This window comes from Ylistrum balloti, unplaced genomic scaffold (assembly GCF_031769215.1).
Source record: "Ylistrum balloti isolate Yb309-2 unplaced genomic scaffold, AGI_CSIRO_Ybal_v1 Utg369668, whole genome shotgun sequence".
Taxonomy (NCBI): Eukaryota; Metazoa; Mollusca; class Bivalvia; order Pectinida; family Pectinidae; genus Ylistrum; species Ylistrum balloti.
The window spans coordinates 3,082,523-3,108,207 of record NW_026781915.1 but is presented as its reverse complement, the minus strand read 5'-3'; the positions used below and the strand labels follow the sequence as shown (position 1 = coordinate 3,108,207).

Below are 25,685 nucleotides of genomic sequence, written 5' to 3'. Positions count from 1 at the left end.
AGAGTAAAGGTCGTCAGTTGAAGGTGGCATAAAATGTATTAAGATAACCACATTCTTTGTTTCTGTTGTGCGTTGAACAAGTCAGTGATCTTGTCTGTCCTTCAGACAATTTTAGCATTTGAAATGCGAGAACTGTAACTGTTGTCGATCTTAAAACGTCGGGCCAAAGGCTTAATTAATTTGAATCAAACAATGAATAACTTCAATCTTTCAGTTTGAAAGTCTGAGGCCCGAAAATATACCAACAACTTCTAAAATTAAACGCCACAAAATTAAATATATTAAATTACCACTAAATCCAATTTGAATTCATCTGTGACGAAAAAATGCAGATCCAGAGACGTGTTTATCATGTGGGCATAATGGCAAATAAACAGAGTATGTATCTTGTAAATCGCAACAATAATCGCCTGTTTTCCATGCTAGGGATGTATAGCCCGGAAGGGAGATAACTACCATTAATGTTATGACTCCGCGAGTATTTTACTTTCAGTTTAGTCGTTTTAGGAATTTTTGTGATTTACTTGTGTCATAACATTCAGCTGGTGTCATGCATATAAATGCCAATAAATTCCTATTACCTTTTGGTGGCATGTTGCGATTTGTTCGACGCAGAAATTTGTGCACGGTGCATTGAGTCCATTTCTAATGACCCAGTTACAGAAAGGAAAGCCAACCAGAAGCATCACGTGTTTCATTGCAACGCCGATATGTCTGTAAAGGTAAGTTAATCGACTAAGCTTTTGAAAATAATCCGTCATTGACCAATTTTAATCCTGGATTTAACGTCAGACGTTAACTATTTCTCAAGACTGATGCTGATGTGGATCCAAAACGCCCTGTAGGTAAACGTGGCAGTTCGATGTAAAAACAAAATTGGGTGTTCACCGAATGTATTGGGGATGACAACACGCCTACTTTACATATATCCATTAAAGATATATTTATTTCCCTAAAACCTCGCATTTTGCATGAATATACTGTTTTGTTTCGTCAGACCAGGCTATATCTTTTACATCGTTCAAAATTCCCCTCTTTAGCCAGACGCCATTTTGTAATAGTATACAGTGACGTACCCATTAACGGATCACCAGTGAATATCAAGATAAAACAATTTAATGCTCAGTAATTTTACATAATTATTTAATGGAATTACTAAGTGACCCGCTATTGGCTAACTAACTGTACCATTAAGAAACACCATTCACCGAAAAGTAACGAAAATTAAAAAAAAAAACGATTGTTATAAAAATAGATTTTTTTACCGAAAATATTATGGAGCTATTTAATAATACTAGCAGTCTTATATTACACTTGATAACAAACTTGAGTTAATATTTTGTCTTACCATACATTTGGTCAGGTGTTCAGTCAAGACTAAGGTGTTTGTGTCAGCATTTAAAAAAATTCAGTATTGTTATTTGAACTTAGTACTAGAAGAAATAATTTTTATTTACCACACCAGATGATTGTAGCATTATGCATGGATCAACAACTAAGCATAAAAATACTTGCTTTGTGTGATGTTGTCAGGCACCTTATGCCTGTTGATATAAAAATTTAACCCCAAGCATATCTTCTTTATTATTTACCAAACTTGCTTTAACAATATCCCAGATTGTATAGAAACAAATTGATCCAATTTTACATGTTATTATCTTCACCAAGTGATAATATCATAATTGTTCTCATCAATGAGAAGCCTTTCATAAACACCATAAAATGATAATATACAGATACTTTTTTTCCCTGTTTTTGATAATCTTGCTTAAATCATTGTTTTTACACAAATGGTTTTTTTTATAGATAGGTATTATTGGAGGATCAGGGCTTTCCAACCCAGACATTCTGAAAAATGGTGCTGAACTAGAAGTGGACACAATATTTGGAAAGGTATATCACAATCATCAGTCTGCCATGTACACGTCTTTGATATTGTTAATTACATAGTACTTTTGCTACATCAATATGGGCTATGGTAAGTCTTATCATGCTGTAGACTGTGAAAGTTAGATGCCTGTCTCACACTCTATCAGGCAGAATGTGTTTTCCCTGCATTGCTGTATTACAATTTCAATTACAAAAAAAATCAGTTAATAAATATAAACATTCATTTCCACTGGCTAAATAAACACCGGCATCAACCATCGTAAAAAAAAAACAGGGAATTGAATTCAGTAATTACCATTGCATGGGAATAATACAAACTATGTCAGAGGGAGATGACAGTATGATGGTATGCACCTGTTGACCCTGACTTACCCCTGGGAGCTGATAGGTGAGGCCAAAAACAGTCAAATCGACTAAAATTTCAAAAATATTCTGCCCAATACCCAGAAATGATGAATTCAATGACAAAGGTACTTTAGATGCTTTGCCCGAATTGTGAACTTAATTCATAAATCTGGTGTCCCACATTTTCCCATGGAGAGGTGTAACATAGATTCTACCGTAGTTTGTATTGGAAAAGCATCTTTTTGAGCATCAGTCCTTAAATATTTGTATTTGTATTTATTAGTATGAGATAGCAGATTGATGGCAATCAGATACTTACAGGAGCAGAGGTTAGAGCCTAAATTGTTCAAATTGACTGAAATGTTTTATATTCAGGATGACTGTAAAGGCCCATTGTTCTCTTGTTTTTTCTTATTTTCTGTAAATCGATATTACAATATCACAGCAAGAGCTCCTGAATTTAGAGTGTAATATCTGGGAGGTTATTGTTGTTTACTTTTTAATCTGTGTAAAATTGATATTATGTCAATTTTCAGCCATCTGACAGCCTGAAAACTGGTGAAATAGCTGGGGTACCATGTGTGCTTCTAGCCCGACATGGGCGCTCCCACTCCGTCATGCCCACCAATGTGAATTTCCGGGCTAACATATGGGCTCTCAAAGAGGTTGGCTGTACACATCTTGTGGTAACCACTGCATGTGGTTCTCTACAGGAAAACATACACCCTGGGGAAATTGTTGTCTTGGATCAGTTCATTGACAGGTGTGTTCACTTTCCAGTAATCTTGAATAATTCTTAACACATCCTATCAGCTAATGTTGTACATCTTAACTTTTGTCTAAAATTTTACAATTGATGTGTAGCTATATTTAATATTGACGAACAATATTCAGCTTTACCTTAGCTTTTGGACTAATTGAAATTATACTCAGCACTAGGTGTTCCTTGTTATATTGTGTTGTATTGTAATGTGTGGATTTATGAGCTTATAAAGTTCCATCCCCAGAAATTTATATGGTAGTTGATGGGTTAGCACAAGTAATGCAGTGTCAGTTTTGTTAGTCAATAATGGCAATCAAAACAGTTAGACAGTTAGTTCAAAACAAATACTGTAAGGCAGTATATATAACATATAAACTTAGGCATTGAGATGAAGATGTGATAAATACATGTACATGTGACCAGTTGTCTAACGTAGACTGAAAAAATCAATTAGCCACTTAATTGACTACCCTTTTCTTGATTCATAGGTTTTAACACCTAGTTCCCTGACATTTGGTACAGTAAGATAGGGTTGATTCATGGGTTCATATGGATAAATGGCATGCTATATATATGTAGTAAGAAAGTGGGAGGAAGCAGAGAGAAAAGTGTGAAGTGTGAAAGCAAGAAAAAATAGGAAGGTTTAGTTAAATGATTTTTAGTTTAGTTTTTAACAAGAGCTGACAGAGAACGTGGCTACCAATATTTTCCTACTAATGGATGGCGATAGCTCATTTAGTTACAGTGTTGGTCTATGTAACCTCAGATGAAGATCTGTTGTGCATGGTTCAACACTGTCTACCCATGGCAGTTTGTGTTTCACAGGAAGCTTAGAAACAGACTGGTTTTGTTGCCATGGCTGTGTCTTTTGACAAGACGCCTTACCCTAATTGCTCTTGATGGCATGTGACAGGCCTTACATAAGTTGTTCAGTGAAGTAGCCATCAGCCACTACTAGGAGACCCAACATTAAAATGTCCCAGGCTGTACACAAGATGGTAAACCAAGCAACAAAACAAACAAAAACAAATTCACATATGATGTAAGGTGCATTTGACGTAATATAATCTTTCTTCTGATGACCTCACAGATGACACATCTACTTCATCAAATTTATTGTTAAATATTTCATTTATTCTCATTGTCTTTTCTTTCACCTTTATGCAGGACACAGAAAAGAATACAAACATTTTTTGATGGGTCTAAAAATGCTCCAGCTGGCATATGTCACATGCCTATGGCCAAACCTTTTTGTTCCAGGACAAGTCAGGTAAAAGAATGTCAAGTATTTTTGTGACAACTACCAGTTTACATAACGTTTCATTGGTAATTTCTCAACTTCAAACAAACTCATCAAAGAAACCTCTCTTGATTCACAAAACAATGTGATAAAACAAGCTTAGTTAATGCCTACTATACATTTATACCTGATTGACTGATTTATACATGGATATATAACCCATTACTCATATTTAATAAGTGGAATTTTGCTAAGGCATCTAAACTGTGAGATATGACACTTTTTCAAATCCATGTCTGCCACAAATTTTCCTTATTCTGATTCAGTTCGTAAAGTAGTAAACAGTGTTTTCCTCAAGAGTTAGAACATGTATTTAGGATATTTATTGGTTTGAATGTGGTGGTCCTGGGCTTTAACCCAAGTTTTATTCCATTGAATAATTCCTATTGATCATAGAATCTGTCACATGGTATAAATGTGGAAGGCATTTTTATGAAAAGGTAAATAATGAGAAAAATGAAGCTCACATTGAATAAGTTATACACAATAACACAACTAGCATTGGTATTTGAATGTAGCTTTCTATAGTATGAATCTAAATATTTGCAGATTCTTTATGATTGTGCTAAAGAACTCTCGATTGGATGCCATAAAGGAGGAACTATGTTGACCATAGAAGGGCCCAGATTTTCTTCGGAAGCTGAGAGCAAACTCTTCCATTCCTGGGGTGCTCATTGTATAAACATGACAACAGTACCCGAGGTAAGGTGAAAAGTTAACTCCCCTGCTTCTAAGTCTTACATACAACATGTAACTTCCACTTAATGCTTTTGTAAAACTTAAAAAGCACTTCTCCAGATCTCATGTTTGAATGAATAAAAATACAGTTTATGTGGGGAAGATAATGGGATAGGTAGATTTTCACTAAATAAACATAATATTGCAGTGTACCAGAAATCAAATTAATAATTGATCTCTTTTGAATAAACATAAATTAACACTGCAAATGGAATATCTCCTTGGAATAATATAACTTAATGTTGCACCTAAATTGATGTAGCTGTACACAACATGCAAGATAATTTATATAATTACAGTGCTGTCATGGTTTTGGCCTTTGGTAAGACACGGAGCCTCTGTTGCTTTGGATAGATTCTGGTGGACCTCCCACAAAATGTTCAGTTAGATAGTCATCAAATACTACTAGGAGATCTTGCCTCAAAATAAGTGTTACTGTTCATGCAGCATTAAACCATATAAGATAATTTGTGAATTAAAGATGCACCACCTCACAAAGGTGAACCAACATTCTAAGTACTAAGTTTACCTGATTAGTTAATAGAAGTTAGGGCCCAGATCAATTTTTCTTTGATGTAAGATCAAAGGTCAAAATGTTGGGTCAGAGTGACCTACTTTTGGTAGGTGAATGATTGTCTCACCAAGGTCAATACAAGATACAGTCCCCTAAATACACATCACCTCACCAAGGTGAACCCACACCCTAAGTATCAAGTTTCCATGATTACCAGGTAGTTAATAGAAATTTGGCCTAGATAACTTTTTCTTTGTTGTAAGATAAAAGGTTAAAATATAGGTCAGAGTGACCTACTTTTAGTAGGCAACACATTGTCACAGTAGTTTAGAAGATAGAGTTGGACAGTCTTTGTCTTTGATGTAGGTCAAAGTATTAATTTCCTGTTGATGGACAGACAGTGCAAACCTACAGTCCCTTCTTTTGGTTCTCAATGGGTGACTAACAAGATAAACATAAATTTTACAGTACAGTTGAATGATGTAACTCACCAATAATATGTTATCTTCTTTAAAGAAACACACCAAGGATATTTTAAATGAACTCTCTCCTTTTATGGTTATCAGGTTGTGTTAGCAAAGGAAGCAGGACTTTGTTATGCATCAATGGCTTTGGTCACCGATTATGACAGCTGGAGAGCAGACACAGAATCTGTAAGTCTTTGTTGCTGTATAGGTAGAATTGATACCATCCTCATCCAGACAGGTTTATGAGTTTTGATAAATGACAGTTGGTGTTCAAATACATGTGACAACTTTTTTTATATATATATTTTGTATTCATACCTAAATTTTGGAGTACAGATGTATTTTGTAATTGATTTTGTAAATAACATGTGTACTCATATATAGCTGTCCTCATATGTGCAAGTATGCAAAATCTCACAAAACCCATAGCTGTTCACTGGTAAAGCTTGCTGGACTAATGTATTGTTGACCTAACCAGAAGTGGAAAGACAGTCAAACTTGCCTTGAATTAATGATTTTAAACCAATTTTAAATTTTAAACTATGATAAGTTAGGTCTTTCTTCTACAGTATTTACAATAATGTGACATACATTCAAAATAGTCGCCAACCTATCAAAGAAACACGTCAAGTTTTGCCAACATTGAAAGAAATTCTCCAGTAGAAAGCATGGGAGATAATTCACAATGACCATCACATGTGGATATATATTCTATGTATTTTTGGTTTCCAGATAATACTCCTAAAATCTATGAATAATCAGGAAATGATTTGTTACATCTTCCAAATTTCTGTAGTAAATTATCTCAAAAAGTTAACATTCTGTAGCACTATGAACTCTTCATCATGGAGTCATGTTTCTGATTTAGTGAAATCAGAAACATTTGATTACATTTTAAATTTCAGTATTGTATACCACTCCTTTTTGGGATGTTTTGCATTACTTATGCACAGAGTATAAAGTATTTTGCTCAAACTGATGTCTGCATGACCCCATGAGGCATGGTGATCAATGGCACACATCACATATGATATTCAAATCAGACACATATCATTAATTTTGTTTGTATGAATTATCTGCATGATTAAAGAAATGTTTTCCTTTTGAAAGGTCAACGTTGAAAATGTCCTCAAGACCTTCAAGCTGAATGCTGCTAATGCACAGAATGTATTAATGAAAGCTATCCCAGAGATTGCCAAGCAGGACTGGACAGATACCATCAAAGCAAACCAGGTAGGTCTCAGTGAGATATATACCTATTCAACATCTAAAGTATTGTCCTTAAAAATCTCTGTCAAAGGAGTAATCAGCAATGTAGATATAATTGTGACAGGTATAAAAGGGTTTTGATATTTGACCTACAAACCCTTGACCTTTTAGCAAGTGTAACACACAGGTCAAGAAAAACATTTCCTTTCTATCACAAGATTTTATAAGGAAACCTGGTCATTTGATAGATATTAACGGATGCACAAATATAATGTCATACTGGCATTCAGACAAACTGCCATACTCTTACATAGTGTCTTATTCAAAAATTTAATAATAGGCAAAATCAAAGTTAGTGTTTCATTTTTATAATATTTGACTGTCTATAGAGTGAAGGTTAAACTATGAAGAATATGTCAAAAAATCACAGTTGTTTGAATTGTGGAAACTATAAAAAATAATGAATTTTTAAAATTTGCAACTATCCTTATTATATTTTGACAATGCTATTAAATAAGAGGTCAAAATACAGGCACAAGGGTATTTCCTAATTGGTATTAATTGTTCCACTTCTCCATCTAGTGTTTTGGGAGTGGTATACTTGTCTATGTTAACCATTTTGATACCCAGTAAAACTTCTCCATACCAGCTATAAAGCATGTTGAACAAAGTTGATGGATCTGTACCTGAATGTAACTGATCATTCTGTTCTTTACATTACAATATTGATGTTTTTCAATCTCTTACAACATGTACATGTCCAGGTTATTGAATCCAGAAAGAATCTTTAAAGATATTTCAATTAAGTGGAAAAAAAAAACCATTCTGCAGCTCATGCAGCTTTCTAACTTTGCATAAGTACATGTATATTTCTACTGTGTCTGCACTTGTTCTATATTGTTTTTATCTTCTCGGTGGTAATCAGTGCAGATATTATATATAAAGCCTATCCATGACATGTATGCGCCTCTGACACAAAGGTTACAAATCTCATAACTGTCTTCTGGTCTGAACTCAAGAGTTGACTGCTTGGGAAAGACCAGTGTTCAAAAGTAATTTTCAGACACAAAATTGGTGTGGTATTTGGAATTGAATGATATTGGTATAAGAAAGAGGACACCCTTTTATAAATCAATGTTCCATGCAGTTTTTAGAAGGATTGGTTTGTGGAAGTTGCACTGTATATTAGAAATGAGTGTAGAGTTGAAAATATTTATTAAGATCTACTGTATTGAATATTTGTCCAAATGTGTGATAAAATATAATTTGAATCATACCAATTTGAATCATACCAGCTTGCATCAATGAAATTTTAAAATAATTTACATATTTATTTTTACAGGATATGGTCACATCAAACACAATGTTACCGCACAGTTACTGACAAGGATGGAACCAATCACTGTGAGAAAGTTTTAACTAACAACAAGTTCATCTATATTTGGAAATGAATAGAAGAATATAACTGAAAGTGCAGCATTTACCATTGATACAGAAATATATCCAGAATTGATCTCTGATCTGCAGTTTCTTTGTCATGACTTACTATTAAGGAGCCAACACTTCCGTCACCAAAGGAAGATAACTATTACATTTATACATGTGTATGTGGATGCTTTTGTGTTTAAACAGAACACTACAATATGGAAAACCACATTATTTACAGAATGCTACAGGATTGATATTTTGGTAGGATGAAATCATGACAGAAGCACAATATTCTGCTGGACAGATTTTACTGGGTGACGAAACAATTTTAGAGAAAGCCAATCATGAAGACTTGGAGGTGTCATATACCAAGTACTTGGATGTCAGAATTTTCCTGTTATTCATATTTTCCGTTCTATAAGAAGGCAGTCACTGCTAAAACATTGTCTTGACATGTTTGGGAAATTTTTATTTCATTACTTGACTGACTGACCCAAATAATACCCATTAATATCAGGCTTGTGAAATGGAATCAATTTTGATTAAATGTCAAAACATAAACATGTATAAGCCATAGTAAAATCCCAACAGATACATTTATGTTTGAATCAAACCCGCACCTTAAAACTGTTCTTAAAGATTATTCTTAATGAAAATTATACTGCTCACAAATGCACAACAACCTGCGAATGGTTCGACCTATAATATTGCTTTTTAGCCATTTTATACAGTTTAGTTGGTTAGTTTAAAGTTTCACCAACCTTGATTGTAAACAAATATTATAGAGTACATTTATTAAATAATATCACACATAACATGTTTCACATTTATCATATTTGCCTCTACCGTTTAATTCTCCATGCCCTTTCTTTGTAAGGGTTATAGAAAAAAGAAATACTGCCTTAGAAGAATAAATGTGTTTTATTTGATTGGTTTTGAAAGTGTATCTACATTATCTAAACTATTAGTTATTTTAATTTAAACATCACATTGGATCTTAGAACTCTCTTTCTCTGTAACAAAAATGTCTCAATATCTTTTAAAAATGATAATTTTGTGAGTCCCATTTGTTTTGTATGTATGTTGCTGTATAATAATGTTTTTCTTTTACTTTTCTTGTTCTTCCCAGACTCAATTTCTACAAGGCCAGTGGCTTTCTTGATGTAATACCAAAAATATTAGATACTCTACAATTGCAGAGGAAATAGCATGCAAATTTCAGCTATAAATGTCAATTTCAGGATGGTATACAAGACAAACAAATAAATATTGATAAATACATGTATTGTGTATTGGAATTGTTTATCAGATTCTAATCAAATTTTCATTGCTTCTTGTAATATCTTTAAAAAATGGTTAGTAAATATATGTTTTATACTTGTTTTTCTTGATAATAAAATTTCTGAAAGCGAGAGTTATTCATTTGTAATTTCTGTGTTTAGCTGACCTGGTGCAATGGCTCCAGTGTATGTCAAAGAATCCATCAACATTTTAACCAAAATCTCTACTAGTCATGAATGAAAAAACAGATTTTGACTACATTTGGTCCAAGGCATCCTTGAGGGCAGAAGAACCAAGTTTGTATTAATATTGTTTCTCTACCCTGAGAAGCTGGAGGGGCAGGGCTCAATAGGGTAAAATAGAGTAAATTCTTTGGAATCCTAATCCACCTGTAGAAATAAATGGATATTGACCAAATGGTCTGAAGCATTTTTGGGTGAAGGGGAATCAATGTTATATAAATGTTATGTCTTCGCCTCCAGTAGTGGGATGGGTTGGGCCCAATAGTGGGAAATACAGGAAATTCTTTAAAATGAATGGATATTGCCCAAAATTGGTCTGAATTATTCATGGATGAAGGGGAATCAATCTTATATAAATGTTAGGTTTCCAAAATTTGGTCTGAAGTATTCTTAGGTAAAACGCTATCAAGAAATCAATTTGTGTAGATGGTGAGTATTGGTCCCCTGGGGCATGAGGGGCAGTGGTAAACCAGGGAAATAGATACAGATATTTTAGCTACTTTTCCTATCGTTTAAATCAATCAATTTCAGAAAACTAAACTAGATGAGCGACACAGATTCTATGGGCCTCTTAAGTGATCTTTTGAGCCAGTCTTGAAACATGAAATGTTCGTTTAAGATTTATCATCCTATACCTTACTTTAGGCAGACCATGAAATTAAAAAAAAACCACATAACTTCAGACAAAAGAATTATGTGTACGTTTAAGTGGCATCTAGGAAAGTGTTTACGCTCCAAAAGGCACCTGAAACCATGAAAGACAAATCAGACATTTCTGTTCAGACATGTATCATTACTACCCTACTGACAATCTGTCATCTCTTACAAATCTATCAAGTTTCCTTGAATTCCTCAAAGGATCAAATGCATGATGACATTCACATATTACAATAAAACCATGATCAGTTCCATATCTGATAAAAACATTTAATCTCACAAAAATTTCTTTCAAATTATCTATGTGTTGTATTGCCTGGAGAATATTTCTTCTAATGAATGTAAGCTCTTTAAGTTTTCAGAATTGTCAAATGCCAGAATATTGGCTTACATATGTTATAACTACATACATTTTTTAACAAGTACACAGTGTATCTCAATAATATGTTGTCAGATAAGAGGCTTCCACTTAGTAGAAAGTGCCATCCAAAATGCACAGCATTTCATAATATAGAATTAGCTTTTTCTCTCTGTCACTGCTTGTGGTGCTAGTTACTTATGGTCAGAGGAATAGTCCTGTTTCCAGAGAAACTCTGATTGATAATCATTGCCAATTTGACAGCTGTTGCTACAGGTATACACACACAGAATTCCCCAATCCAGGCTGTCACCAAGCTGGTCAACCTGTAAGTGACTCAACATTTGTGGCATCACCTACAAAAGTACATACACTATCAGTCATTTTTCATCTATATATCATATGAAAATATTAAAAGTTTTATTTAAAACATTATTATAATACACAAATGATGTATTTAAAGTAGGTTGACAAAAATTTGTTAAGGCAACCTTCTACCCAGCAGAATTAATCATTACAAAGTCATATGTTGGCATGATTTTTTCATCAGAATTACATGTATTGACTGTGATTTTAAGAAAGAACTATAATACAAATTAATGATGAGAAAAATCCCCACTTCAATAAAACTTTTTATCAACATTAACTTAATCATACTTACTTCCTTGCAATTTGTTTTGAATGTTCTTCTTACCAATTAAACATGTCAACAATATAAGTAATACAAGAACTTAGCTACTTGTTCAGCTACAAGTTTTAACTGCTTGGAGAAGAAAACTTATTTCAACTTTGTTGCTTTTGAATATTCAACTTGTTGGGTATGAGAATGAAACTATTTTCAGTAATACAGATGTTTGAATTTTGGCAGGAATAAAACTGAAGCATCTTTACTGTAGAATTAGAATCCAAAATCTCACATAAAACATCTCAATTTAACAAGCCTTCAATTTGAAAACCTTGACATAATATTTTAATGGTGATGATCTATAGACCAATGCAGCAATATGAAATCAAATCGGAGACTTTCCTGGTGTAGAAAAATGTAGTAACCAGTTGTTCAAAGTATTATAACAAAAATAAAATGAACTGAAGAATAAACCTTCTCTTCACTTCCTTTACCTGAAATTCAAACTGCCTTTTAGCTCCACATAAGCAAATTGGTATGTCTGTTTCTTTAGGGATATGATTTGCTGACACCCATAATGGCTGGCCTCCTTTATGATACCTCAAAACCTATAATCATCAAAAACAATTAATTCACACCAACATTCTTTATTTCTCATCCAGCTTTAAAAGTTTTGTATCAACGGTACCAAGAACGATTAATAATCGAATGGAAGAAAAATCTAAAAGACATAACATCTATGTAACCTTTGTATGTACCTGTACCATGCAAGCTCTAAAGTTGTCAAAATCACCACAATTCAGATGCAAGAGGCCCATAGAGCCTTATCACTCACCAAGCTTTGTTTGATTGAAATAACTTCATCAGAACTAAAGGAAAAAAGGAATTCAAAAGGTTAATATCTATTTCCTCTTTGGCCCCCACCCCTCTGCCTGCTAAGGTCAGCAAGACCAAGTACTGTTATACCGAAGCCTCTTTCATCCAAGGTTGCTTTAGACCAAATGGGCCCAACTCCAGGCAATTGTATAGAAGTAGACAGATTTTAAAGAATTTGCTATAATTCCCTTATTGGGCCCTGTCCCTCCCACCCTTGGGGGTCAAGGTCCATCGTTTTGACAAAATTGATTCATCTTCACCCTAGGATGATTTAGACCAAATTGAGACAGAATCCTGACCTTCCTACAGATAAAAGAAGAAGGATTTTATAAAATTTGCTTTAATTTCCCTATTTTCCATCCTGTCCCACTGGCTGAGACCCACTGTTTATACAAATTGATTAACCTTCACCCAAGGATGTTTCAGACAAAAAATTTACAGATAAATTCACTTCAGTGAAATTTCAAGTACATGTGTTTGTGAAAATGTTTCTTTAAAATCTAACTTGTGTTAATTTGTTTAATACTATTTTGCACAAATGATAAACAATTTGTTTAATTTAGGCTTCAGAAACATTACATACACATACTTGTCTAAAAACTGAACATAAAATGTACAAGGCTCAAGGAAAATCTTCAAACAAGATCTCATAAAAATATTCCCTGTTCTTCGATTGTTATTGTGAAAAAAACACAGAGAGACAGACAATCTTACTTCTACTGGGCACCAGCTGTATCTTGATGCACAAATCCCAACTACCTCATTACCCTCACATACCTTCTACCACTAAATATATTCTCAATCAACTGCTCTTCTACTACTGAAATTTTTATACCGCTTGCATGTATGAATGAATTTAAACCCCAACCATCATTTTAACATTGTCAATGAAAGATACACAGAACTTGTAATTTCTTATGTAGAGTATAATTCAATCAATTTATGAACATACTTGATCAGGATTTGTCTTTATCCTTTCCTTAAATCTTCTGAAAATCTTGTCATCCATACTTTCTACTGTGGCCATTTTCTCTAATTCGTTTTTTGCGACATTATCTGGAATCAGACTGCCTGCTTTATCGGATTTGAGAAAGTCTTCATATTCTTGCCACTTTTCCTCTTCTCCTTTTGTATAATTTTCTTCATCAGATTCAACATCATCCAAATCTTCTGGTTCTGTGATTAATTCAAATTCTGGGAACAGCACACCTTTCACATATTTTGTCTGTGTTTTTTCTACAAAGTGATCATATGATGGTAATTACTTTTTTTAGTTACAGCATGAAAAACAATTCATGATACAGGCTGAACATTCACAAAATATTTGGCTAAGAAGTATTATATATCATATGATATATACACGTACATACATAGGATTTAACACAATTATTTCACATTTAAAAATGTTTAAAAATGTATCTTGAATATTACTGTTTCATATATGGTATTATGTATGAAAGTTTTCTTGGCCATGAACAGCATTTTGATTCCATGGGTGTTTTTTAACCTGTCAGAGATATTCTCTTTCAGTTTTCAATCAATTTCTTTCAAATTTGGAAAGCTTTATAACAATGACATGAAATTGTGTTTTCCTGCATGGCATTTGAAAAAACACCACCTATATTGATAATTATATTCTCATGGGTGGGCAAGTACGGGTAGTGTCCCCAGGTTAGGTGCAGGGGGGTTGCAGGAATGCATCAGTTTATGATGACTTTTGGGCTTTTTGAAAACAATTTTGTGCAGGTAGAGGATAAAAGATATAAGCTGATGAGGTGATTTAATATGTGCAGCTTCAAGGGCTGTATAGGGATATGTGCCTTGAAGTCCTCTTGTATAGTACATTGTACTGCTGCTACAGGAAGGAGGTTTCATTGTGTAATTGTATGTGGGAGGTAGGAATATTTTGTACAGGTGTTCTTTGAAGGAGGTATGTGTCTATGAAAAGTGATGTGCATGGGATCAGGAGGATATCAACTTCTTGGTACTATGAATATGATTTTTTAGAAAAGAATATGTCTGGATTGTAATCTGCATGATTGCAGTGTGGGCCGTCATAGAATAGTTGTGAGTGAGTCGGTATTTTGGCATATTGTTGAGTTGTACTTTTTAATTTGTGTAATTTGGTTTGTAATGTGGGCATGTTTCTTTGTATGCATGGTTTTTTTTTTTTATTGTGAGTTGACTTCATGGTTGTGTTTAAGATTATGTTTGCATTTACTGTGATGAATATGTGTTTATTCCAGTGAAAATTGTTTTGTGTGTAACACCTACATATTGACTGCAGTCTACGTGTTCTTTTGTGTGGCTATGGAGTTTCTAGTTATGTGTTTCTTCGTGTTTGATTGTGATGCTGATGATATTCCAAAGAGGTTCCTCAAGGATTTACTCCCAATGTTGCTTGTATTTTGTTCAATTGCTTCCCCTTAAGGGCAGATAGTTGGGTTGTACTTGTGTCCTTTCTTACATGTCACACAGGTGATTCAATATTCAAAGGCCAGTTCCCATTATCATGATTTCGTGTAAGAAGTTGTCAACTGACTTGACAAACTCGTAACACAAGGGTTCAAAAGATGCAGGTTGATGAAAATCATGGGGACGTTTTATGGTTGCCATAGTGATCTCATTGAGAAATATTTTGTTTGTTTGACCAATATGAAGCTGGAGGTATTTGATGCTTGCTAGATTTGCCTGGTGGTTCTGTTGTTATATACCCTGTTCTCATATGAGAACTTGAGATTACTTACTTGGATTGACCAAGGTTTACATGGCGGGTGTCGTCAATGAAGCAGAAGACCTTTACTTTTCTGAAACACCTGGTCTTATTATCCTTGTACTTTTTCAGGAGTCTCTATGTAAATCTTTCTTTTGCTCATATTTTGCCCTAGCATTATGGAATTTGAGATACAATTATAATTATGTTGCCATGATGGTATTGTCTTAATGTTTTTTGTAGATTGGGATTATGTCTGTGTGTTTCCAGTCTAGTGAAAGTATACCTCTATTGAGTGAGTGTGTGAAAACTTTAGTGGGGATAGATACTGTGATATCTTAAGTTATTCTAGTATTCTGTTGTGCCTGTTAGGTGCTTTTATTTGTGTGGGCTAATGTTGTTCAGAAATTTGTTTCCACCTTGTTGTGCGATGTGAATGTCCCTTGTGTGGTATTGGGCAGTTTTGTTATTTGAACTACCAGGTATTCATTAAGCATGTTAGTTTTATATATTGTATCAGTCTTGAAGTGTCCATCTTTACATACTGCATTGATACTTTGAGGGATTTTCCTGTTATTTTTATGTGCGACTGCGAACATTTTTTTGGAGTGTGTTTCTTGTCAATGTGCAATGAGTTAGATTCATCCATGAGTTTATCTTTTTTCATCTCTTTTTATATAGCACTGTTGACTCCTGTCTATTAAAATCAGTAGTGCAATTGTTGCAATTTGTTTTAATCATTACAGCACTGATTATAAAAGATTTCTTTCAACAGAATCTTTTTTACCTATCAAAGTAAAGGAACTTTAGCATGTGAGGTCTATAGGATTGTCAATCATTTGCCTCCTGCATCCATACAACAACTCTTTCTTTTTTATTAATCAATAAATCATGATACATTGAAGCATTTTTTCTTTGACATAGGAAGGGTGTATACTGTTGTGCGCCATATAAAAATACTAAATTCGATTTTTTTTTTAATCATAAAAAAGATTAGGTAACAGTTTGACTTCGATGTGAATGTTCCATTCTGATTTATCTGTTATTATGTGTATTTGATTATACCTTTCGAGGAACAAATTGCTTTGTGGCCACTCTTCCAGTCGATGACCTGGTGGTCTTTGCTACAGTAGGAAGCTAAGTGACACTTAGCGCACCGTTTGGGTCCTAAGGATCCACACACATGGCACAAATCCTCATCGGGAACAGGGCCAGTGGTCGGAGTATTTTCGTTTGGAGGATTTGGACTGTAAAAGTCATTTTGACGAGGCAGTTGACTCCTAAACACCAAAAAGTTATCATTTGAATTTTTCGTTGAGCAACCCAGATTCCGACAAACGAAGATAAAAATTGTTCGATGAAAAGCAGACGATACTTTGTCATCAGGGGAGTAGACTTGCAAAAGAAAAACGGCTGGTTTACCACAAGTTTTACAACTTATGTCTATAGGGAGTTGCTTCAGAGACAGCCATGATGGTTTCCCTCCAACTTTACTTGGGAAATAGTGACTCCGTAGTAAACATGGATTTGTTTCCTCCAAAAACCCTAGCTCCACGTTTTCGTCCACTCCCTTCGTCGCCATTTTATATTTTACTTCATCAAGATCGTTAAAACGTTATACTTGAATGTAAGACTAATGCTTCAGTGTTCACGGTCATTTTTATGCTTTAAATATACTCGCGTCAAATAGCACACGCACTTTGTGAAATTAGAGGCGGGCATTAATATTTTCATCCGAAAGTGAAACTTGAACAGTTGGATCATATACATCACGTTTTAAGGGTTGTGAAAATGTCAGGACATGGCCATAGTCATGGATGTGGTGGATCTGACGACCATGATCATATTACTGAAGCTGAAAAGGCTGCTGCATACAGTTTATTTCTGAAAATTGATACTGAGAGAGTTGAATGTCTGAATGAAGCTGTTGATGGATCTGGAAAAGATGTTTTCAAACCTTGGGACAAGCGATTAGATAAGGAAAAGGTAACATACAGTACTTTCATTTATGTTTTTCAGCTGCAAATAATCTTTCAAATCAGCCTGTTCAAGCAAAGTAAATTATTTGGGAAAACTGAAACTAACCGGGTGGATCGATTTTGTTTAATTGAAATATCCACGAAGTTTGGATAGCAACAACACCTTACTCATGACGTTTTGATGAGGGAATTTCTGATGTTCTGACCTACGATGTTCCTTTTTGGTAACATTATACATTATGCATCTAACAAAATTTTGCAAGGCTGAAACTAAACACGAAACCGACTTCGGAAATGGCTAGCTTGAAAGACAGCTTTTGGCAGTACTTTATCAATACTTAGTCAATATAATAAAACTATTCTGATGATCTGTCCATTTTTTTTACACCAGTTGGGTGTCAGTTACTAATCAGAAATCCAGCTCTTTGAAATAGGACGGAAATAAATGCCCCACTTCCAAGTAAGCATACAAACAATGTAATTTTTTACCATTTGTGGTCAGTTGGACTCCCAAACACTCAGTCAGCCATTCATAATGATGGTTATTACTGACTAAATATTACAATCGTATTTTGTGGCCCTGAAGAGAGCTGTTGAACATGTTGGATGACATGCCATTGATCGTCTAGTGTATTATTTATAAGCCTAAAAAACATTGATATCTCAGCAACAGAAGGCAAAGGAAAGGAAAATGTTTATTCAATTTCCAGTAAGTGAACAAAGGCATGTATAAAACTGTTGCATAAAAAGTACACATGTCATTAAAGTGTAATTAGTGTATTTAAGATGCTGGACATGTGTTGAGGGAAATTTCCAATGGATGTATCAGGAACAACCTAAATCACAACATTCAGTAGATAAAATCAAATCCAAGCACAGATCAAAACATTGTGTTGTTTCTTCATTGTGAAACTGTCTAACAGGTTCAGATTTATTATTGTGTAATGAAAATTGAAGTATAAGATTTATGTCCCTTGAATATGATTATAGCTAATTACATATTGGTTAATTTGTTCATCTAATGATTTTCGTCGATTAATACAAATGTTTATATTTATGTAGTAAGATATGGAAAGGTGTTTTGTACTATGTTAATATTTTAGTATGCATCATTTATGGTAAATTAAATATCAACAATTGTCACACCTAATGAAAGAGTTTATTATACATGTAAATAGAAATTACTTTGAATTATTGCGAGCGCTGTTATACTGACTGTTGGTGAAGCATTCAGAGATACACAGACGACGAAAGACTTCTTACTAAGCAAGTAACACAGTCATTTGAAACAGGTGGTGGGTGAACGTCTGAAATAGTGGCTTTTCCGAAACCGCTTGTCAAGCTGGTGCGAGAGCTGTTTAGTTCTCACCGAAGCTTGGACTTTTGACTGTGGGTAGCTAGCTATAGGGTTAGGTTAGAGCCCGAGCTAGGAACACGAGCAAGGGTTGACTTACTTGGTAGGACAACCTAGTGCTTAGTCAGGACCGACTAAGTGGTATTGCTTGGCGACTAGTTCAGTAGTTGGAACTAGGGTTAGGTGAAGTCACTGGGTGTCGAGCTTGCACTCACGCTCACATGCTAGTCAGAACAATCTGTGTCGGGACAGCAGTCCATGTGAATACTAGTTCGTTCGTTAGTTTTATTGTTAACTCAGGTAGAGTTTGCTGTTCCACGCTATATGTATATATCGGCATTTGTTAGCTAGTATCTCTGCAAGGAATCAGAGACTTACCCACCATGTGCAAAGCTAGGCTGCACGTTACAATTGCACTCAGAAAAATGAAATGCTACTCACAAGTTTCAAAATACACTCTGATTATTTCAACGGCAGATGCTTGACCTGGAAGCTATACCTAGCATTAATGCAAGAATTAAAAAACACCTGCTTACGAAAATTAGGAAATCATTTTATTATGATTTTTGCATCAAAGTATTCTTTAAAAAGACATAACATTTAGATACTTTACACTTCATTACCAGGGAGAAAATACACACATCACAAGTATTGGTATTATTACATTACAACAATGTACATTGTAGAATCTGTATTTAAAAACACTGTAGTGCTCTTTCTGTAACAAAACATAGAAAACAAAACATGATATGCTAACATAACATCACAACATATCTACACAGATCTGCTACAACAGACATAAGTAGGGAATTACAGTTTGTGTATTATGAAATAATTTATACACTGTATAACTATATAAGTTAAGGCAAAGCACAACAAAGGGCTAGGCATAGTAAAATAGCAATCTTGAGGAGTAATTTGTCAACAAGTACAGAAGCATGCAGATATCACAACAGAGAGAGATAGGGAGACAAAAATTACAGCAGTCTACCTATATCATAGAAGAGAGACCTAGGGGTCAACAAGTACAGCAGCATACAGATATCACAGAAGGTAGATTTAAGAGGTCAACAAGTAAAGCAGAATACAGATATCACATTAGAGAGAGTTAGGGGTCAACAAGTACTGCAGCATACAAATATTACAGTAGGTAGCATTAAGAGGTCAACAAGTACAGCAGCATACAGATATCAGAGTAGGAAGAATTAAGGGTCTACAACTACAGCAGCATACAGATATCACAGCAGAGACAGCTGGGGAATCAACAATTACAGCAGCTTACAGATATCACAGTAGAGACAGCTGGGGAGTCAACAATTACAGCAGCATACAGATGTCACAGTAGAGACAGCTGGGGTGTCAACAATTACAGCAGCATACATATATCACAGTAGAGACAGCTGGGGTGTCAACAATTACAGCAGCACACAGATATCACAGTAGAGACAGCTGGGGAGTCAACAATTACAGCAGCTTACAGATATCACAGTAGAGACAGCCGGGAAGTCAACAATTACAGCAGCATACAGATGTCACAGTAGAGACAGCTGGGGAATCAACAATTACAGCAGCATACAGATGTCACAGTAGAGACAGCTGGGGTGTCAACAATTACAGCAGCATACATATATCACAGTAGAGACAGCTGGGGAGTCAACAATTACAGCAGCTTACAGATATCACAGTAGAGACAGCTGGGGAGTCAACAATTACAGCAGCATACAGATGTCACAGTAGAGGCAGCTGGGGAATCAACAATTACAGCAGCATACAGATATCACAGTAGAGACAGCTGGGGTGTCAACAATTACAGCAGCACACAGATATCACAGTAGGGAGTGTTGTGAGGTCAGCAAGTACAGCAGCTTACTGATGAATGTGTCACAGTTATAAGATTTTTTTTAATGTTTTATCCCTAAGTTACACAATTATATCCTGCTTAACAGGTATCACCCGCATTTCATATGTATTTATGAATGTGTCTTTATAGAAAAGTTAGTGTATGAGAATGTTTTACTTGCAGTTTGTGGAAAGTGATGCTGATGAGGAATTGCTGTTTAACATACCGTAAGTCTTGTTTTTGTTGCTATTACCCTTTACCCATATATTTATTTATTTATTGTCAGAAGTGGACAATTTAGTCCTAACATGGTTTAGTCTTCAAGAAGTTACATTCATTTTATGAATGCTATTTTAATCTCTTACTCTTGATATGAATCAAGGTCATTCTATTGAACAAACACATGTGATTTACCAGGTAAGTCCAATTATGACAATAACCATATATTAGATACTATATCTATTGTCATCAAAGAGGATTAAATTGAAAAATACTCTTCGGTTTGACCCATGTGATCTTGAAAATGGGTTAAGGCCTTTCAATTGAACTGCTTGTATTCAATATGACCCTTCTTGCCAACATGTTACTGGCTAAACACTACTGTTTATCATCATAAACATTCTAGTTACTTAGAAGTCTCTGTGGTAATCTCAGTAGAATTCCACAGGGTTGGCATTAAAGATGGCTACTGTTTTATATTTAGGATTTGTGATATTACTGCTTGTTTTGCCCAAACACAATATTAACTCAGAAAATATACAAAGTTAATAACAATGATGTTAACCTGCTGCCATTGTGTACACTCACTCCCAAGTATCAATAACTGCACCAATACTTAAATTCAATTTCAGTTAAGAGTGAGATGATGGTCAATGAGAGATAATTATTCTAATTGTATAAATGATTTGGAAAACACAGTGTGTATATTTCACACTGTACTCTCCAGGATTGCTCCCAGCTCCAAACTAAGATGTAATACAGAGATAGTTTTCGCAAAGGAGAAGTGTGTCTGTTTAGTTCAGTAGCTGGTCATGGAAAGAAGAAGAGAAGTTGGGCACCAAAAATATCACATCAAGTCAGTCGAAGAATTCCATCCAGGGGAGATAAATCTTCCAGTTTTCACTAAAATGTCTTATAAGATATTTAGGTCTAGCCTACTGCCCTAGTACCATCATTTTTCTTTTGGTAAGGTCTGAAGAACAGTGATAGCAAGGACAAAGGACAAAGACTTTTGTAAGTTTTAAAAATAATAAGCAGCTCCTGTAGAATTATTGATATGAACAGATAAGCTAATATTGTTTAGATGTTGATGTAGCACAGTGTAGATGCTACAAAACCCTTTAATCCAACTTGTAACTCAGCAGTTGTTTATTTCCAGATTTACTGGCAGTGTGAAGTTAAAGGGAATTATTGTCATTGGTGGTGAAGAGGACACTCATCCAAATCTGATGAGAATGTAAGTCTGAATACTTGATTACCTTAACCTGATGAGAATGTAAGTCTGAACACTTGATTACCTGAACCTGGTGAGAATGTAAGTATGACACTTGATTACATGAACCTGGTGAGAATGTAAGTCTGACACTTGATTACCTTAACCTGGTGAGAATGTAAGTCTGAACACTTGATTACCTGAACCTGGTGAGAATGTAAGTCTGAACACTTGATTACCTGAACCTGGTGAGAATGGAAGTCTGACACTTGATTACCTGAACCTGGTGAGAATGTAAGTCTAAACACTTGATTACCTTAACCTGATGAGAATGTAAGTCTGAACACTTGATTACCTGAACCTGGTGAGAATGTAAGTATGACACTTGATTACCTGAACCTGGTGAGAATGTAAGTCTGAACACTTGATTACCTTAACCTGGTGAGAATGTAAGTCTGAACACTTGATTACCTGAACCTGGTGAGAATGTAAGTATGACACTTGATTACCTTAACCTGGTGAGAGTGTAAGTCTGACACTTGATTACCTGATCCTGGTGAGAATGTAAGTCTGACACTTGATTACCTGATCCTGGTGAGAATGTAAGTCCGAACATTTGATTACCTGAACCTGGTGAGAATGTAAGTCTGAACACTTGATTACCTGAACCTGGTGAGAATGTAAGTCTGAACACTTGATTACCTGAACCTGGTGAGAATGTAAGTCTGAACACTTGATTACCTGAACCTGGTGAGAATGTAATAGAAGTCTGAATACCTTTTTTCAGTTATAAAAACCGGCCAAATATGACCTTTGACACATGCGGTGCGGAACCTGACCAGATGTTTGAGTTACATCCAGATCCAACAGGAGCCTTAGAATACAGTACAAAGTAAGTCTTTCTTACTCACAGATTTTACTGTGCCTTAGAATACAGTACAAAGTAAGTCTTACTTACTCACAGATTTTACTGTGCCTTAGAATACAGTACAAAGTAAGTCTTACTTACTCACAGACTTTACTGTGCCTTAGAATACAGTACAAAGTAAGTCTTACTTACTCACAGACTTTACTGTGCCTTAGAATACAGTACAAAGTAAGTCTTACTTACTCACAGACTTTACTGTGCCTTAGAATACAGTACAAAGTAAGTCTTACTTACTCACAGACTTTACTGTGCCTTAGAATACAGTACAAAGTAAGTCTTACTTACTCACAGACTTTACTGTGCCTTAGAATACAGTACAAAGTAAGTCTTACTTTCTCCCAGACTTTACTGTGCCTAAGAATACAGTACAAAGTAAGTCTTACTTACTCACAGACTTTACTGTGCCTTAGAATACAGTACAAAGTAAGTCTTACTTACTCCCAGACTTTACTGTGCCTAAGAATACAGTACAAAGTAAGTCTTACTTACCCCCAGACTTTACTGTGCCTTAGAATACAGTACAAAGTAAGTCTTACTTACTCACAGACTTTACTGTGCCTTAGAATACAGTACAAAGTAAGTCTTACTTACCCCCAGACTTTACTGTGCCTTAGAATACAGTACAAAGTAAATCCTTCATATACATAGACCTTTCTGGGACCTTAGAATATAATGTAGATATTACATACACCCAGCTCTGACTGAAGGCTTAGAATACAGTACAGTGTAAGTCTTACTTACCCAGACCTTACTGGGGCCTTGAAATAATGCTGTACAGTGAAACTCTTACATTATTTTAGACCTTACCAGGGCCTTAGAATACAGTGCAGTCTTAAGGGCAGGTATTTCTGGGTCTTGGAATACTGTACAGAGTCCAAGGTACACCCAATGCCTATTCAAAACTTAAAATTAAATATGTACCTGTATTATATAGTTTCCTAGTTATACCAAAACCAAATCCCCACTGGGGTTTTAACATAATTATGCGCTTCGTGGACAGCAGCATTTCAAATACAGAAAGTTATAAAACGTTACCTGTGTAAATGTATACAACTTTTGTTTCAGAGTAGCTAGATTTAATTCTGTGGAACACCTCTCCATCCATTTCCCGACTAATTTTGGTGCTGACAACACAAAAGTCTACTACATTGGTCTAAGAGGAGATTTTACAGAGGTAATTGGATCAGCTCACAATTAAATTCCCTGATCTGATATTGAAAGGGGTCATTGTAATAGCCAAACATTGTTATTATCATTCTGAGTTCTATTTTGACTTGATCTAGTTCCATCCATGTGTTTCTATAACTTATGGTGTGCTTGGCTTTAAAGACTGCTAACCTTATACTGGAAACTTTATCTGATGGAATTATATTTAAATTATATATTCTACTCTTTCTACTTGTTTTATATAAGCTGAGAAATAGATATTGCCCATTGATTTTTTTTTCAGAATTATAGGCTTGCAAAGTAAATTTACAAAATTGTGCTCAGATCAGATGAAATATGCAATATTATTAAAATAAGATCACTTTCCTTTAAGGGTCATAGTCTCAGACTATTCCTACTACCCAACCTCCATTATGAACATTTTTGTACATACAAAACTGACGTAGAATAAGACTCCTTAACTCTGTTATAACACTAAAATTTCAATGCTTATTAACACAAATATATGTATTTGTTGTATTAAGGATTTTATATTTGCAGGTCCATCGACATGAAGTAACCATATGTAACTACGAGGCCAGAGCTAATCCAGCTGATCATAAAACTAATATACTTGACAGTGTTAACCAACAGATCAGCTGATCATGGACCTGTGGGATAAATAGATCTTCCTTTACTTGTGTACATTCATACTACAAAGACTTTCGTCTGTGCCTGGTACCGCTCCTGCTCAGAGACTTTTTGTTAAGATGACAAGTGTATCTACGTTTTAGTCTTATATCAAGTAGCTTCATTACTTTGTAGCAGACTGAAAACCTAAGCTGCACAATATTTAAAGTGGCATGCAGCTGTTATCTTGCTTGGTCAATTTTAGAAAGATGATTGTAGAAATATTTCTTTTCTGACATCACAGCTGGTCATCTTCATGGCTTCCACTTTCCATTGTGGTATATTGTGCTTGATAAGCAGATTTATTTCATACTTTCCAATGATTCAGTCTGGAGTTACATTTAGGACTATAAAATACAATGTGGACACTTGTAAGAATTGGATTACTGAAATTTGTTATCATGTCTAGGTGGTACTTGCAAAGACAGATATTATTTACTGTATGTGGTGCTAGTGTTAATTTCCTTATAGCTGGAAGTCACACGTGTCAAGATCACATTTCATGTTTTATTATGATACGCGAGAGATGCAAGGTATGAATAAAGGCTGTTTCAATCAACTTTGCCATTGGTATGTTTCATATTGCAGTTTCTAAAAACAGTAATGAGGGATCTTTCTGAAAGATACCCCAGTATATGTTAGCTCCTTAGGGACCTTGATTATACAAAGCTGAAGGAAAATATAGGTGTATCAGACAGATACCAGAAATACACCTTATCATTCATGTTATTTGACAGGATAGTTCTGCAGAGAGTAATATGAACTTGTAATCACAACATCTGTTACCCTTAGTAACTGTAGAAATGTCTTGTCGGTCCAACAGACAAGTACAGGAAAGATCACAATAACATTAACATGATGAATTAATGAGAGATCTTGAATCAATAACTTTGGACACACACATATCTAC

The 25,685-nt window shown here is 34.9% G+C and overlaps 3 protein-coding genes across 3 annotated transcripts; 2 read left to right on the top strand and 1 right to left on the bottom strand.

Annotated features, from left to right (window-relative positions):
- Nucleotides 1-668: 668 nt before the first annotated feature.
- On the top strand, nt 669-10,066 carry LOC132560630 (S-methyl-5'-thioadenosine phosphorylase-like). The gene is made up of 8 exons (XM_060225296.1): nt 669-722; nt 1,807-1,893; nt 2,772-2,998; nt 4,166-4,268; nt 4,848-5,000; nt 6,117-6,203; nt 7,128-7,250; nt 8,569-10,066. Exons 1-8 carry the CDS (start codon nt 711-713, stop codon nt 8,608-8,610), a joined length of 834 nt encoding a protein of 277 aa, XP_060081279.1. The 5' UTR covers nt 669-710; the 3' UTR covers nt 8,611-10,066.
- Nucleotides 10,067-10,863: 797 nt separating this feature from the next.
- Nucleotides 10,864-16,988, bottom strand: LOC132560998 (programmed cell death protein 2-like). The gene is made up of 4 exons (XM_060225717.1): nt 16,472-16,988; nt 13,646-13,929; nt 12,312-12,425; nt 10,864-11,548 (listed from the first exon to the last, which is right to left on the bottom strand). The coding sequence occupies exons 1-4, from the start codon at nt 16,986-16,988 to the stop codon at nt 11,387-11,389; spliced, it is 1,077 nt and encodes a 358-aa protein (XP_060081700.1). The 3' UTR covers nt 10,864-11,386.
- Nucleotides 16,989-17,139: 151 nt separating this feature from the next.
- LOC132560886 (PITH domain-containing protein 1-like) lies at nt 17,140-25,334 on the top strand. Its single transcript, XM_060225591.1, has 6 exons — nt 17,140-17,392; nt 20,763-20,806; nt 21,958-22,035; nt 22,799-22,903; nt 24,005-24,113; nt 24,647-25,334. The coding sequence occupies exons 1-6, from the start codon at nt 17,198-17,200 to the stop codon at nt 24,746-24,748; spliced, it is 633 nt and encodes a 210-aa protein (XP_060081574.1). The 5' UTR covers nt 17,140-17,197; the 3' UTR covers nt 24,749-25,334.
- The last annotated feature ends 351 nt before the right edge of the window (nt 25,335-25,685 follow it).

Bases quoted from the DNA above. Each gene is read 5' to 3' on its own strand.
- LOC132560886 (XM_060225591.1), top strand. From the start codon at position 17,198: ATGTCAGGACATGGCCATAGTCATGGATGTGGTGGATCTGACGACCAT. The intron at 17,393-20,762 runs GTAACATACAGT...TTTTACTTGCAG, and splicing joins AGCGATTAGATAAGGAAAAG to TTTGTGGAAAGTGATGCTGA. The intron at 24,114-24,646 runs GTAATTGGATCA...TTATATTTGCAG, and splicing joins TAAGAGGAGATTTTACAGAG to GTCCATCGACATGAAGTAAC.
- LOC132560630 (XM_060225296.1), top strand. The intron at 1,894-2,771 runs GTATATCACAAT...GTCAATTTTCAG, and splicing joins TGGACACAATATTTGGAAAG to CCATCTGACAGCCTGAAAAC. The intron at 2,999-4,165 runs GTGTGTTCACTT...ACCTTTATGCAG, and splicing joins TTGGATCAGTTCATTGACAG to GACACAGAAAAGAATACAAA.
- LOC132560998 (XM_060225717.1), bottom strand. From the start codon at position 16,988: ATGGCGACGAAGGGAGTGGACGAAAACGTGGAGCTAGGGTTTTTGGAG. The intron at 12,426-13,645 runs GTATGTTCATAA...TGATGATTATAG, and splicing joins TAAAGACAAATCCTGATCAA to GTTTTGAGGTATCATAAAGG. The intron at 11,549-12,311 runs GTAAAGGAAGTG...GTACTTTTGTAG, and splicing joins AAAGGCAGTTTGAATTTCAG to GTGATGCCACAAATGTTGAG.